Source organism: Canis lupus, chromosome 18, assembly GCF_011100685.1.
Source record: "Canis lupus familiaris isolate Mischka breed German Shepherd chromosome 18, alternate assembly UU_Cfam_GSD_1.0, whole genome shotgun sequence".
NCBI lineage: Eukaryota > Metazoa > Chordata > Mammalia > Carnivora > Canidae > Canis > Canis lupus.
In genome coordinates, this window is record NC_049239.1 from 47,447,418 (window position 1) to 47,462,208 (window position 14,791).

Below are 14,791 nucleotides of genomic sequence, written 5' to 3' on the forward strand. Positions count from 1 at the left end.
AAATTTTTATCTTAAAAACAGGAAAGGAAAAGCTCAGCACTGATTTTTCTTTCAAATCTCAGGTCCCAATAGTAGAACAGAGATCTCTAAAGGGCTGAGATGCTCCCTGTGGGACCCTCACCTTCACACCCAGTGACCCCATGCTAGGCGCCCAGCAGCGGCTACTACCTGGCATGCCCCATGTGAGACGCATCGTACACAGTAGGCCCACAGCAATACCACGTCACCTTCTTCCCATGCTGAGGTATAAACACGTCCTTTGTTAAAAATGAAGGAATGACAATCATCAGAGGTGTAAGAGGCACAGTGCAAGGTCATCCAAACCAGCCATAAAAAGCACACCATGGCTTGTTTAAACGAAATTCAGCAAGAATAATTTTGTTTTACTGACAAATGTCACGGACGTCAGGAGTGGATGGGCTCAGTTACTCCTGGATGGAATCCCCGAGACCCTTGTCGCCCTGTCTGCCCCATGAAATTCCAATCGGCCCATGGCGGAAGCCACTGGCCACACTGAGCAGAACCAACCAAGTAAACTCCATTCAACTAGGATCCAACCCCACCTTCTTCTCCAAACCTGGTCGGCTGCCAACAAGGCCAACCAGGTCCAGTACTTTGCCTGTTCTGTTTGGCTTGCACCTCAACCCCTGCTGCTACCACGTGACCTCCCTGAAAGTGTGCTGACCCCTGGCCTGGCTCTGGGTGATGAGGGATCGGGGGGCTCCAGGGCTGCAAGCCAACAGGCAGGCTTCCCCTCAAGGTATGACCCTGGGCATGCTCTGCACTGGGACCACATGGAGAGTGAGTGGCAAGTGCTGACAGATCTCAAGTCCTGTCTGGACTGACGGAACCACAGAGCCCGCCGCACCAGACAGATCTGGGTACTGTGCTCGGCAAGGATGCATGCGGCTCCTAGAGCCTGCACCCTCCCACCTGAGCCCTCCTTACCTTGTTCCGGGTGAGGCTGTTGTAAAGGCGGAGCTTGCACGGAGGAGACCCAGCCGGAGGGGACCATTGAGGCTGCCCCCGCCGGCTCTTACCTACAAAGGCAGAAAGAACAGAGATCATGGAAATGCGAGTCACACTGCACCCAAACACTTGGTCTTTACAACACATACTGCTCTTGGTGAAGCGTGACACAGGGCTCAGCGGTGCGCAGCTCTGTCAGCATCACCCACATTGCAACTGCTTCTCTATTTTGCTTTGCTCACATTCGGTGCGACAGTGGATCGTACGACCCTAATCACAGCATGGCTTGGGAGCACCTGCAAGATGTGGTCACACCCAGTACAGCCCCCTAGTCCCCAAACCCAGGCCCTCCCGGCCGCTTACAGGCAGTGCAGCAGATATGGCTCGTGGGCTGGGAAGGGGCACGGGCCCTCCACTGCCAGGCTCTACTGCAGCACCTACCTGGGGGTGCCCTGCCCGCCCCCTGCCCTTTGTGGGCCACTTCCCAGAGCAGTACAAGACTGGCCAGACCAGAAACAGCTCACAGCCATAGGAACTCAGTAAGGATAGCCTCCACCCAGCCCCAACTCCATCAGATAGGGGCAGGCAAGTGGCCAGCTCCCCCTCAATTCTGGTCCCCATGCCCCACAACACACAGGTCACTTCCTGACTCAACTGAGCCAAGACGCTGTGGCCTCCAGCTCCACACTGGTGCCTGACCAACTCTGGAAACAGTGTGGGGTGACTCTGTCCCTTGCAGCCTCCCAGGACCCCGAGTCCTCCCAGCTCCTGCCACCACTCCTGTTCCCTCCTCAGCGCTGTCTCAGGGGCTGCCCCTGCTGTTCTGTGTCCTGGGCCCACACTTCTGGCTGGACGGAGGCCTGAACCCTGAGAGCCAGACGGGGTACAGTTCTGTCCCGGGCATCTGGTGTCCTGCACCTGGAACCCAGCTGTCCTCCCCAGCCCTTGCTCACAGAGCACAGGATGGGCCCATGGCCATCTCCACACTACCTATTCCATCTTCCCAAGCTGCCCTCCTCCTGTCCACTCCTGCCCGCCCCTTGACCCTGCAAAGGGCTCGCTGTCTCATGCTGGACAGACCGCCCACTGAGACCCCCACAGTCCCGTCACAGAGGAGTCAGTCCCACACATGGCCATTAGCCAAGATGTGGCATCAGCCACAGAGGCTGACTGAGGTGACAGAGGGAGGAGAGGGGAGGAGGGAGGAGGGAGGAAGGAGGAAGCTGCTACGTGGATGTGTGTGTGAGCGCACTGTGCATGAGCAGGCAGGTGGGGAGGGAACAGGCCGAAGGAGAAAGGGGAAGTCGCGGCTTCCTACTCTGGGTGATCGGGTGATCGCCAGCACACCTCGGCCACAGACTCCACTGTGCGGGCAGGCCCACGCCCTCAAGGAAACAGCGCTGCTTCTCATTGAGGTTAGGTATGCATCTTACGCCCTTGAAGGAAACTCTGGGACTCAGTGATATGCAACCGGCCCGTACGCCACCATCCATGTCCTCTCTCACTCAGACCTCGTAACTCCTGAAACAGTGACAACATTGCCATCTGGGGTGAGCAGGGACGTCGGCCAGAGCCACCACACACACTGACAGGAGCCAGCGGGCCAGCAGGAAGGGTCAGGGCTCATGGCACAGAAGCCCCATCCAAGACCATGGACAGTGGCAGGACATGGCCAAAGGTGAAGGAAAGGGAGCCTGGCCACCCTCCACAGGGCCACTACAGTAACACAGCCGGTGGCGGGTTTAAGGAAATCTGGTGTATACCAATTCTGATTTGCAAAGGGGAAAACTGGAAGATACCACATGAGGAAATCTGTCACTGTGTTCCCTGACACCTTCAACTGCCCTGCATGCCCGTGTGTGGCCACGGCTCGCCCAGGGCAATGGCCCACCTCCACGATACCCAACAACCCAACAACCCTAAGCCATGTCTCTCTGCACTTGGCACACGCCTCTGCCGCAGCAGTTGCCACCCTATGCGCTGACTCTTTGTTTCGGCTGCTGCTTCTGCTTGAACTAACGAACACACATCCATTCATCCGACACACACCCAGTTCCCCCACCAGGCTCTGACCTGGGCATGGGGCTCCGCACAGACACACATCCCTGATCCAACAGAACCGCACACACCTCTCAGGAGACATAGGATAGCAAGGCTCTAGGGAGGTGGCAGGGCAGACCAGGGGGGCCAGCCAGGCCCCAGGGGCGCTGCATCCATCCCACCCCCAAGGGAGGAGAGACACACAAGTGGGGAGCACAGAGCAGAGAGCAGTGCCGTGCTGCGACACTCCTAAACCATGGGGCCTTCCTCGGCGTCTCCTGCCTGGGACCCGGCAGCCGTGGCAGCAGAGAGAGTCCCCGAGGGAAGTCCCCTGCAACTTCCAGGCAAAGGACGCAGAGGGCAAAGCCCCGGATGGAGTGGTCCCTCTGTGCAGGCACTGGGGGAGCAGGTGGAAGGAACAGGGGCTGTCCACCCCCCACTTTCCATGCTTGAGAGGACACCTTGGGCTTTAAGGCTCACAGCCATGGGGAGGGACACGGAGGGACAGACGGGATGCCAGCAGCAGGAGCAGCAATGAGATGTCATGGATGCCAGTGGAATGGACTGGGAGGGAATGTGGATAGGGTGCTGGGGAGCAAGGGACTGGGAGAGGCAGCACTCATACCCCAGATAGGATGTCAGAGCCTTGAGATGAGTGGTGCTCGATTCTGGCAACAACAAGGGGGTCGGCAGGTGCTCGAGTACTGGCCTCCCAGAGAATGGGAGAGGGCTCTAGGACCAGCCCTACTTACTGGCCACCTCCTGCCATAGCCTGGGCACACAAGGGGACTTGGAGGCAGAAGGAGTCAGGAGATGCTATGGGTGACACCCAGGGTGTATCTCCCATCCCCCGCCCATCTCCAAGCCAGCCTAGCTCTGTCCATGTGCTCTGCCTTGAGTGGCCTTCCTCTGCACGGCTAAAGGCATTTGGTCCTTCTTTCAATGAGGTCATGGATGGAGCACAAGCCAGGCACTTGCCAAGGCTGCGAGCCTCAGATCCCCCCTGCCCTCTGCCCTGGAGAGTGTGCCTTGGGAGCTGGGACCCAGGGGGGACAACATGGCACCTGATTCCACTGATACCACTAGGGTCACGGTGCCACATGCCCAGGAAGCAGACAATGTACACACAAAGCTCCCACCCTATGCTGAGGAAGGCTTGTCCAGAAAACCAAGTCACACTGCACTCTGGAAGATATATGATGCTCCCACCTCCATCTGTTACGGCCAGGGACCCAGCACAGACCAGGTCAGCGGTGTAGGCATTGTGATGCCCCCCATGCCCCACCTGAAGGAGTCCGGAAAAGCCCCCAGGAGGGTGCCCAGCTTGGCTGACAACCACCAGAAGCAGCATGTGTGGCCTACCCCTCCCATGAAGCAGCATGAGCACCCAGAGCCGCAGGAGTAGCTGAGCTGCTGGAGGCCATTGGGCGATTATGGGACAAAGCACCCTGGGGTTCACTGCAGGAGAGAAACACAGGGCCTGAGCCCGTAAGACTTTCCAGAAGTTCCCCTAAAATAGCTGGTGTCACACTGTCGCAGATGCACCAGTGCTCCCAAGCTCCAGCTCAAGCTATGCGGCAGAATTTCATCTCAAAGCTAAAAAATGACTTTTTTTTTCTGATTTCTAGATAGTTCAATGTCAATTACATGGTTTTAGGATTTAACCATTCTAAATCTCATGGATGCACACATGGCAACGCATGGAAAGAATAAAGCAGAAGCAGCAACGGCAAATCTGGGCCAGGCCAGCCATCAGCTGAGAAGGCCAGGCTGGAGGCTGCGGCCCCAGCCCCCGCTGGACCCCTCCAGGTGGCATGCTCCCACTGTGGCTCTGCACCATGACCCCTGCATTGCTCCAGGCAGCTCTGCTATAGCCGCCACAGAAATCTTGATCCGCAAGGGCTGAGTGCCCGGCATGGTCTGTCCTAACCTCCACTCAGGGGGTGCTGGTCAGCCCACCAGGACACTGGCCTGCATGTGGTGACAGGAGCCAGCCCTGTGGGCTCCTCTGGGACACTGTAGCCAACGAGCACCGCACACCTCCAGGGCCTGACCTTGGAGGCAGCGGCCGATGGGAGAGGCCCTACCAGCTGGGGAACTCGCTCTGCTACTCACTTGCTTGGCGCCCACAGGGCTCGCCTCTGGCGCAGGGGCCGCCCAGGATGGCTTCTATGTGCCTGAACCACCGAGCCACGTGGAAGAGGCGCGTGTCAGCGGGAGGGGCGGAGAGCTGCCTGAACGCATCCACATCTGCCTGGGACAGGGAGTACCCCCGGACATAGCTACGCGTGCTGAGGTGCTCGTTCAGGGCCTGCACCCTGGCTGCCTCGTCACTAATGCTCAGGATGGACCGGTAGGCAGGAGCTGCAACGACAGAGGCACACGGACGGCGTCAGTCAGGTGTGCAGAGGCCTCGCGCAAGAGTCCAGAGACACACAGGGCTCCTGGGTGTCAGCCTGTGGCTGCCGGGCCGCTGAGGGCCACTGGGGAATGACCGAGGGGGTTTCAATTCGTGGGAATGAGACAGTTCTGGAACCGGACAGAGGTGATGGCTGCCCGGCAGCATGAGTACATAAATGCCACTGAACTGTACACCTTCCATATGATTCCAGCAGTGAACTTTACGTTATGTGAATTCCACCTCAACTGCAGGAAAACCACCCAGCATGCACAGCCCCTTCTCTGCAGCGGTGCACCTTCTGTCTGGGCGCAGGGGGCCCGGTGTGCACCTAATCCTGGTGGGCACCAAGGGCGTACCAAACCCCTGCACCTGCATGGTTTCCAGCAGCTGAAGGCCATGTTTCCGGGAGGATTATAGCCCCGTGCATCCCCAGAACACCTGCTGCGGAACCGATGGTCCAGCCAAATCTGCCAGCAGGCCTAGCCTGCCCTCCCTTAGGGCAATCCAAAGAACTACGGTTTGTGAGTAGTGTATCTCCTACAACCCGGAGGGGACTCTCAGTAACCTGAAGGCCACTCCTCCGAAATAGAATCATCAGGAAGGGTGGGTGGGCAGCCTCTCCCATCTTTGTGGAGGCACGGCCAGCCGGAATGGCCTTGACACTGACCGGCCCTGGGTGACTTTTCACCTCTTCCCTGGTACTGAGGTCAGCTCACCTACCTCCCCTGGGAGCCACTGCTGGGCACCCCTTCACATCAGTCAAAGGATGAACTTGTTCTTCCCTCCCTAACTAATGTTCAGCTGTGTCTACCTCTGGTGTGGGGGGCTCAGCGTCAGGAGCTGTCCAAGCCTGAGCAGCAGGAGCACAGACCCAGCCCCACTCTAAAATAGGGAGGCAGAGACCAGGCTGGTTGCACTAAGCCAAAGATCCTACATGCCTTGGGCAGGAGCCTGGTACCCCAGCCCATGAGTCTGACTGAGCTGCATTTAAGCCTTAATCATCCAAGTTGTTTTATCTAGATTTTCTGAGCAAACCATGGAAGAAGGACCAATGCTCATTTGCTTCCACAGACACCCTCTTGGCCTGAGACCCCTCAGAGCGGAAAAGCACGAGCCCATCCTCTCTCTTTGCCAGGTGCACCAAAAGGTCACTGGGTCACCGTGCCAGACCCATAGCAAGGACAACTCCCAACAGGGAGGTGATGTGGCCCTACACAGCCACACTTCCATCTGACACTCTTCTTCCCCTATCTCTGTTTACCTGCCTGGCACGGGAACAGGATAATCACTCAAGCACCCATCCGAGTCCTGAAAGCAGAAGGCAAAGCATGCATGTGGCATGTGAGGAGTATGCGCGCACACGAAATGCCCTTCTGCACTTGCTTCCACCACAGGGGAACTTTGTGCAGGCCCAGCCAACAGCAGACATCAGCAAGGATGAGCCAACAGAAGGATGACAGCCAGCAGCATTTTCCAAGTTGCTGCGATGCAACACAGCCTGCTTCTCGGGGACATCCTGAACCCCAAGCACTTCATCCACAGGTAAGGGGTAGGAAGCTACGGAGCTCCTAGAGCTCTCAAATGAATGCTGTGCTTTCCCAAAAACTCACCTGCTTCCCTCCCTGGTGCACCCCCAGGGGGGCCACCATCTGAACGGCCACCTTTCTGCCCTGACTGGAGTCCCGCCCCTTTACAAATTACCCTCAGGAGTACCCATGGCCATGCCTGGGCTATCTGGGAGCTCCACCTGCACGCATGTCTGGAACACAGCCCTTCTCACCATGGCTGCCACACTGGGGCCCAGCCCGTCATCTCTGTGATGTAGGCTCCCTGATGAGCAGCCCAGCTGGCCCAACACAGTGGCCAGAGTGGCCTGCTGAGAGGTGCAAGATCACATACCTCCTCCTCGTCCTCCAGACCACCCCCACCTGACATGGATCCCCAGGTCTGACTTCAGCCCCTGCCCCCACCCTGCCCACCTTATCCAGGCACACTGGCTCACCATGTCCTTTCCGGAGTCTCTCATCCCACCCTCCCTTGCCTGCCTGCAATGCTCCCCTAGAGATGGCCGGGCTCCCACCCCTCCTCAGGGCTCTGCTGGGTGTCATCCTTCCATCAGGTCTCCCTGGATGCTGTTCCAAATGACCACCTGCCAACTGCAGCCCAGACCCCCACCTTCCTGCCTTCTCTCTCTTCACACTTATCTCTAACACATCACTTCCTTCTTTATGTCTGCCCCACACCACACTTTATTTCCTCAGCATATACATACCTTCAGCATCTAGAACTAAGCCCGGACACTCAACACATTCACTGAGTGAATGGGAACTTCTACTTCACCTGCCACCATACCTCCAACAGCTTGGCGGCCTGTCAGGTGGCTGCTGGAACCCTCTTCTCATGATGAAGAAAACTCAGTCCAGCAGGAGGAATGAAAGTACCTGGCAGGGGTGTGGGCAGAGCCGGGGCGGGGGCACATGCCCCTCTGCACCCCGTTCCCTGTCTCCTGTACAGCTGCCTGGGCCAGGCCACCCCAGGCCGGAGGACAGGGGAGCAAGAACAGTGCCATCCGGATCATACCTACCTCTTACCCGGAGAGCAAGCAGACAGGGACACACCTGTCTCACTCCACAGGTGTCCCCGTGAACAAAGCAGGACACTAACCATGGCCATCCCCGAGGAGCAAGGTTACAAGTGATTCATATTTCCCATCTTTTTCTCCACGTATCCTCCACTAAGTACATGTATTTTTATTTGTTATTTGTATTTATTTTTAATTTTTTAAAAAGATTTTATTCATTTATTCATGAGAGACACAGGGAGAGAGGCAGGGACACAGGCAGAGGGAGAAGCAGGCTCCATGCAGGGAGCCCGACGTGGGACTCGATCCCAGAACTTCAGGATCGCACCCTGGGCCGAAGGCAGGTGCTACACTGCTGTGCCACCCAGGGAATCCCCCAGTACATGAATTTTTAAAATGAGAATGTTTTTAAAATAAGGTAAATGTCCTATGCACCGGGATCCCTGGGTGGTGCAGTGGTTTGGCGCCTGCCTTTGGCCCAGGGCGTGATCCTGGAGACCCGGGATCGAATCCCACGTCGGGCTCCCGGTGCATGGAGCCTGCTTCTCCCTCTGCCTGTGTCTCTGCCTCTCTCTCTCTCTGTGTGACTATCATAAATAAATAAATAAAAATTAAAAAAAAAAATGTCCTACGCACCACGCTGGCTTTAAAGCACTGGTGAAGGTCTTAGGGAAGCCCCGCACTGTGGGGCAGTGGCTCAGGAGGCACAGTGCCCTGGTGGTGTCGGGGTCCCAGGCCTCCTCTCTGCCTGTGTAAAACAGGCTTGGAATAACACACGCCTCATAAAGCTGCTGTGTCTCAGTGAAATTACACTTGCAAATGTTTTAAAATACTGCCTGGCACACAGCCAGCCCCCCATCCATTTGCCACTTATTATGATCGCCCCTGTTATTATCCTAATGGCCCCTGGAGGAGTTCACCCAGAGAGTACACACGCATTTAAAATCTACTGTCTGGAGTAGTCTAGGCCGTCACAAGGGAAGGATCTTCTTGGGAGGGGCAGGCGTGGTGCCTGGGGAGCACAGCCCGATGACAGGCTTCTAGGCTGTGGGGCGGGGGTGGACAGTCACTGTGCTAACTGTGGTGGCTGCATTTAAGTGTCTCTTAAGGAAACCAACAAAAAAGAGGTCAACTTTGAAGTGGTCATGGGTTTTGCCCAGCTGTGCTCTGGCTATCAGCCCCAGTGCTGAGATCAGACACGCAGGCTCGTGAGCAGGGGCCCCACATGCAGCGGTGGCCCTCGGCCACACGGCAGACGCCTGCCCCACGTCAGTGTTGAGGGGACGTCGGCTCTAAAACGCGCCAAGGGAGAGACCCCTACTGACCATGGGAATGTCATTACATGCACAGCCAGTTCAGACTGATATTTTAGCCAGTATTTCCAATTTCAACAGCTGAAGCCTTTATAAAACCTTTCCTGAGATCATACAAACAAAAAAGCCAGGTAATCTCTCAGCATAGGTAATGACCCAAAGGCCACATGAAATCAATGGCAGTCCTGACAGGAACATGGCTAAGTGCATCACTCTCCCTCTCTTTGGTCCCTTGTCACCAGCATTTAAGCATCTGTCTTCATCCTCCACTCCAGTGCACCTGCCAGGCCCCCAGAACCCTTAAGAATCAGAACCTGGGGCGTGAGGTGGGCCAGCAGTGGGTACCGACACCAGCTCCCTGGGGGCCCCTGTGCTGCCCCAGGGCCTGCAGGCCTCCGTCCTGCAGACCTCCATGTGGTGAGAAGACCCCGGGCAGCTTGCTCAAATGCAGATCCCTCAAAGGGGCTCAGGTCACGTGTGTCTGTGTTTCAAAGACCAGCCTGGGCTCGGGGGATCAGCACCCCTCACCCAGTCCCTGGCACTGTACACAGTGCTAAGGACTACTCCAGGCCTCATCTTATGTGCTCACAGCACCCAGCCCTACAAACCACATCCTTCCCACAAACACTCCTCTGGCTCCCCTCTATACCCTCCTGTTGGGATGCTCAGCTGTCCAAGTGGCTCTCAGAAAGGGGACTGAACAAGCTTCCCAAATGGATCCCTTCTCCACATGATTCAAATCTCAGAGAGCAGAGGCGCATGCATCCTTGCTCTCCACCACCTGGGGGAATGCCACCCACTCCCAGAGTTCAGGGTGTCCTCCCACAGGCCGAGGGCTCCTAATGCCTTCTCTAGCACCCCTCTCCTGAGTACTAGCCCCTGAAGTCCAGCTATCACTCATCCATGGGTGTTCCTAGGCAGCATGCCTTGCCCCCCAAACCTGGGCTCAGGTTCTGGAGAGTGGCATGACTATTGTCCCCTCCTGGGTTAAGGCTTGGGTGCTCTGCTCTTACCCCTACACCACCCACACCCAGCACCAGCCCTGGTCCCCAAGCCTGCCCACTTCTCATGCCATCACTGCCATTGCTGCCACTGTCCTCCTGCTCAACCTGCAGATGGGGGAGGGTCAGGTGATCTTTCCAAAACCCAAAGGCAAGACCTATATTCCAAAAATGTGCACAAGGCCCTTGTAAACCTGGCCCCATAGCCTATCTATCTCCGGCCCTCCTCCACCCCCTGGCCTCAGGAACTTGCAGGAAAGCAGTGTTTTCTGCCATGGAACCCTATCCCTTTCTTCCTCTGGGCTTAGCTTCCACCCTTCTTATGATCTGCTCTACCCGCCCCTTCCTCAGGAGCAGAGTGCAGGATCTCCATCTCCAGGCTTTGGGCCTGGCAAGGAGACCACTGTCCACCACTGCCACATCCAGGTCTGGCCCAGTGGAGCCACCCCTGTGGTTCCCCACGCTCCATTTTGCGTGTGGGATGGCTGACAGAGAAGGACACAGCTGAGGTCCTGTCAGCTTGCAAAATCACAGAGCTCAGACTCTGAACAACCTCGCAGTTCTTGGCACACCAAGCAGCAAGTACTCTGGGATGTGACCAAGGAGGGAGCTGCCATATAGTCCTTAGAGCTTTGAGGCCCTCTGTTCCAGCCCACCTCAACATTGACCTATCTTATGGGTCTTGTCCCTACTGGACAGAAAGGCCCAGAGAGGCTGAGACAGATCGCCCTTGTTTGTGGTCAGACCTTCAGGGCCCAGCACCCCCCAGCAACGCAAAGCAGGTGCTCCATGTATACTTAGATTTACTAAGTGACAGATCTATTTAAGTAAATCTTTTAAAACTGTTATGACGCTTTTCCACTGAAACAGAAGCTGTAACACTCTCACATAGCATTTTTATCCTCCCTTGTCTTTCACAGACCTTCTGGTAATCTGAATCACAATCAGCTGCCCTGATAATAAGAGGGCAATCAGATGGGACCACTGCCACCAGGACACTGAAATGGCTTAATCTCTACCCGAGGGCATCATCTCTTACAACTCTTAAATAAAAGCAAATACCAGGAAACATGGAAACACGAGCTCACAGATGAGCAAATATTTGTAGTCTATAAATACGTACACTTCATTTTTCTTCAGGGAAACATAGCAAAGCATATTGGCTTTATTTTGTCTGCCTTGACACACTCTGGAATTGGGGCTGTAGTTGTTATTCTGAATGGAATCATTCAGATTATCATCAAGGGCAGCCCACGAGGGTGGTTAAGATCCCCGCTGCAGTCAAACTGCCAGGGCTGGAAGTCTGGCTCTGCCTCTGGCTAGCTGTGCGACCCTAAATAAATCACGGGACTTCTCAGAACATCAGAATTCTTGCCTGGACAGGCAGATAAGGGCAGTATCTACCACAGAGGGTTGCTCCCAGGATGAAAGGCTACAACAGATGTCTTTAGACCACTGCCTGGAAGAGACACATGCTGAAAAAAATGCTAGCTATATAAACGATTATCACAAAAACCTCTGAATTACACAGCATAAAAAATTAAACAGCAAGTTTGACCAAACACAAAGCCACCGAACAGTGCTTTGAGCCTACAGGGCAAGGCCTCTGAGATGCGCTCCATCCACCAAGGGGTCCTCAGAGATGACACTTGTCTTTCTAAGGCTTGAAATGGGATGTGCACCTTCAAGCTACAAAGGAGAAGCTGTAAACCCAGTGTCATCACAGGGAAGCAAACAGACATTCTGAATCTATTTAAGGAAGATGATCTGAAATGGGAAGAAAATTCTAAATGAGGGACCTCCTTGAAAAGCCCAGGGAGATGGTCACTTTTGATGAATCCAATCTTTGGAATAAAAATACTTTTAGAAACTGGAAATCAAGCATACCTACAACTCTAATACCTATACACAGCCTTTCCTATTTCTTTTTCTTTTTTTTTTTTTTTAAGGATTTTATTATTCAAAGAGAGAGGCAGAGACACAGGCAGAGGGAGAAGCAGGCTCCATGCAGGGAGCCCGACATGGGACTCGATCCCGGGTCTCCAGGATCACGCCCCGGGCTGAAGGCGGTGCTAAACCGCTGTGCCACCAGCTGCCCTTCATTTTATTTTCTGATTCCTCAGGGGATGGTCATAGACTCTCATCCTTGGAGGAAACCGAGGGACAGGTGTGTGTATGAGGGGGTGGGTAGCAGTAAAGGAAGAGCAGGTGGGCTGTCCCCTGAGGCCAAGCACTGTCTGGAGGTATTGCCCTAACTTATTGGACTAGGGAAATCTATCAGTTGTCCAGACATACTGAGTGATTAATTCCAATTTATAGATCAATCTCCAAAAACAAGCCAATTCTTACCAAGGCTCCAAAAACCTAAATTTCTAAAGTCATTAAAAGAAAAAACCAGGGACGCCTGGGTGGCTCAGTTGATGAAGTGTCTGCCTTTGGATCACTCAGGTCATGATCCCAGGGTCCCGGGATTGAGCCCCGTGTCAGGCTCTCTATTCAGTGGGGAGCCTGCTGCTCCCCCTGCTTGTGCATGCGCGCTCTCTCTCTGTCAAATGAATAAAATCATTAAGAAAAAATCAGTACGTCATTCATGTTCACAAATGAAGCAAAACCACGTTTTCATTAAAACAAAACAAAGAAACAAGCTCCAGGTTTCAACCCAGACAACACAGTGCCTATCTTGTGTCAGGTGCTGCTCTAAATCCTTTCTGAGTGACGACCTTTTAAGGGGGTTAAGTAGCACATACTGTCCCTCTGTACTGTGAGAAAAAGGGCAGAGCTGGGACTCCAGTCCAGCCACACTGGCTCTGGACTCAGCACTGTGAACATGTGCTGTTTTACTGGAGTCTGGATGGACTTCTGAGGATTACCTGGCTCTAGGGCAGGTGGGGACAGTGCTGGAATCCAGGCACACTTGTCGGGTGAGATGCACCATAGCTGGTATGTGGATACTGGTGTGGGATAGCCTATCATTTGGTGCCTCCCACATCCCTGGGTTACCCTGGTGGTCAGAGCTCCCTACTTGGAACCCCAGAGCCCTAAGGAGCAAAGGGGACCACCTGGTGCCAAGGACGCTTTGCACAGCCTAAAGTGTGGGCGGGCTGCCACACACGCATGTAATTTTCACCAGGCAAGAGCAGAAGAACTCTAGCTCCATTTTTCCAATGTAAAGTTTGCTACAGACTTAGGAATCCTGGTGACAACCTCTGGTCCTGCCAGCAGCAACAGCCCTGCTTGCAGGATAGTGGGAAAAGATCCAGTGCTCTTCCCAGGTCTGCCTGTAGACTCCCTGGTCCAGCTCCTGGTGGCATCAGAGCCTCAGGTGGGCAGAGCTGCTCCCCGGGCCTCCCTGGCAGCAGTAAAGTGGGGTAATAATGCTCTGACCAGCCAAAGCCCAATGCCAACGTCTGCAGAACCCCAGATGAAAGCCTCCGTAAAATCCCAAGCCTTTCATGTGCGTGTCTGCGTCCCCCCAGCTTCTTGTGCTCACCCCCAGCTTGCTGCCAGGCTAGAAGCAAACTGCAACAATCCCGGGGCTCTGCCTGTCTCAGAGTACAGCGAGGTCCCGCCAGGAAACGCGGGGTGGGGCTCTGGAGGACCCCAGCAAAGCCTGAGGAGGAGGCTGAGGAGGGGGTGGCCGAGGGGCCTCCGGGAGCCCAGCGGGGCTCGGGCAGCGCAGGCCCAGGCTAAGGGTCCCAGGGTGGCTCACCGCCCACCGGCTCACCCCAGGACCCGCTGCACCCCCGGGCACGGGGTCTCCCTGCCTGCCAGCTCGGGGACCCGCCGATCCCCCATGCCCGGGGTGGCCCTGCCTGCTCGCTCGGGGACCCGCCGACCCCCCGGGCCCCGGGTCGCCCTGTCTGCTCGCTCGGGGACCGCCGACCCCCCCGGCCCCGGGTGGCCCTGCCTGCTGGCCCCGGAGACCGCCGACCCCCCCGGCCCCGGGTGGCCCTGCCTGCCAGCCCCGGGGACCGCCGACCCCCCCAGGCCCGGGGTGGCCCTGCCTGCTGGCCCCGGAGACCGCCGACCCCCCCGGCCCCGGGTGGCCCTGCCTGCCGGCTCGGGGACCCGCCGACCCCCCCGGCCCCGGGTGGCCCTGCCTGCTCGCTCGGGGACCCGCCGATCCCCCCGGCCCCGGGGTCGCCCTGCCTGCCGGGTCGGGGACCCGCCGATCCCCCCGGCCCCGGGTGGCCCTGCCTGCCAGCCCCGGGGACCCGCCGACCCCCCCGGCCCCGGGTGGCCCTGCCTGCCGGCTCGGGGACCCGCCGACCCCCCCGGCCCCGGGGTCGCCCTGCCTGCCGGGTCGGGGACCCGCCGACCCCCCGGGCACGGAGTGACCCCGCCTGCCCCGCCGCGCGCACTCACCCTGCTCCCCAGAGGAACCTGACATCTTAGAAATTCCAAACCAGCGGCCCCTATGCCAGCTTCCCAGAATCTGATGCAACCACCGCCCCGGAAGTCCCGCCCAGCACCCGCCCCACCTTCC

At 56.6% G+C, this 14,791-nt stretch overlaps 1 protein-coding gene across 3 annotated transcripts in view; it reads right to left on the bottom strand.

Annotated features, from left to right (window-relative positions):
- Positions 1-14,790, bottom strand: part of CARS1 (cysteinyl-tRNA synthetase 1) — a 48,063-nt gene extending 33,273 nt beyond the window's left edge. The window contains exons 1-4 of one of the 3 annotated variants that reach the window (XM_038563604.1): positions 14,671-14,790; positions 5,125-5,373; positions 949-1,040; positions 169-257 (exon numbers count right to left, since the gene is read on the bottom strand). In XM_038563604.1, the coding sequence (XP_038419532.1) occupies positions 169-257; positions 949-1,040; positions 5,125-5,373; positions 14,671-14,695 (455 nt within the window). In that variant the 5' untranslated portion in view covers positions 14,696-14,790. Of the gene's footprint in view, positions 1-168; positions 258-948; positions 1,041-5,124; positions 5,374-13,795; positions 13,941-14,670 lie in introns of those variants that run through there. The other 2 variants (XM_038563606.1, XM_038563605.1) reach the window with 2 other exon arrangements.
- Position 14,791: the final 1 nt, after the last annotated feature.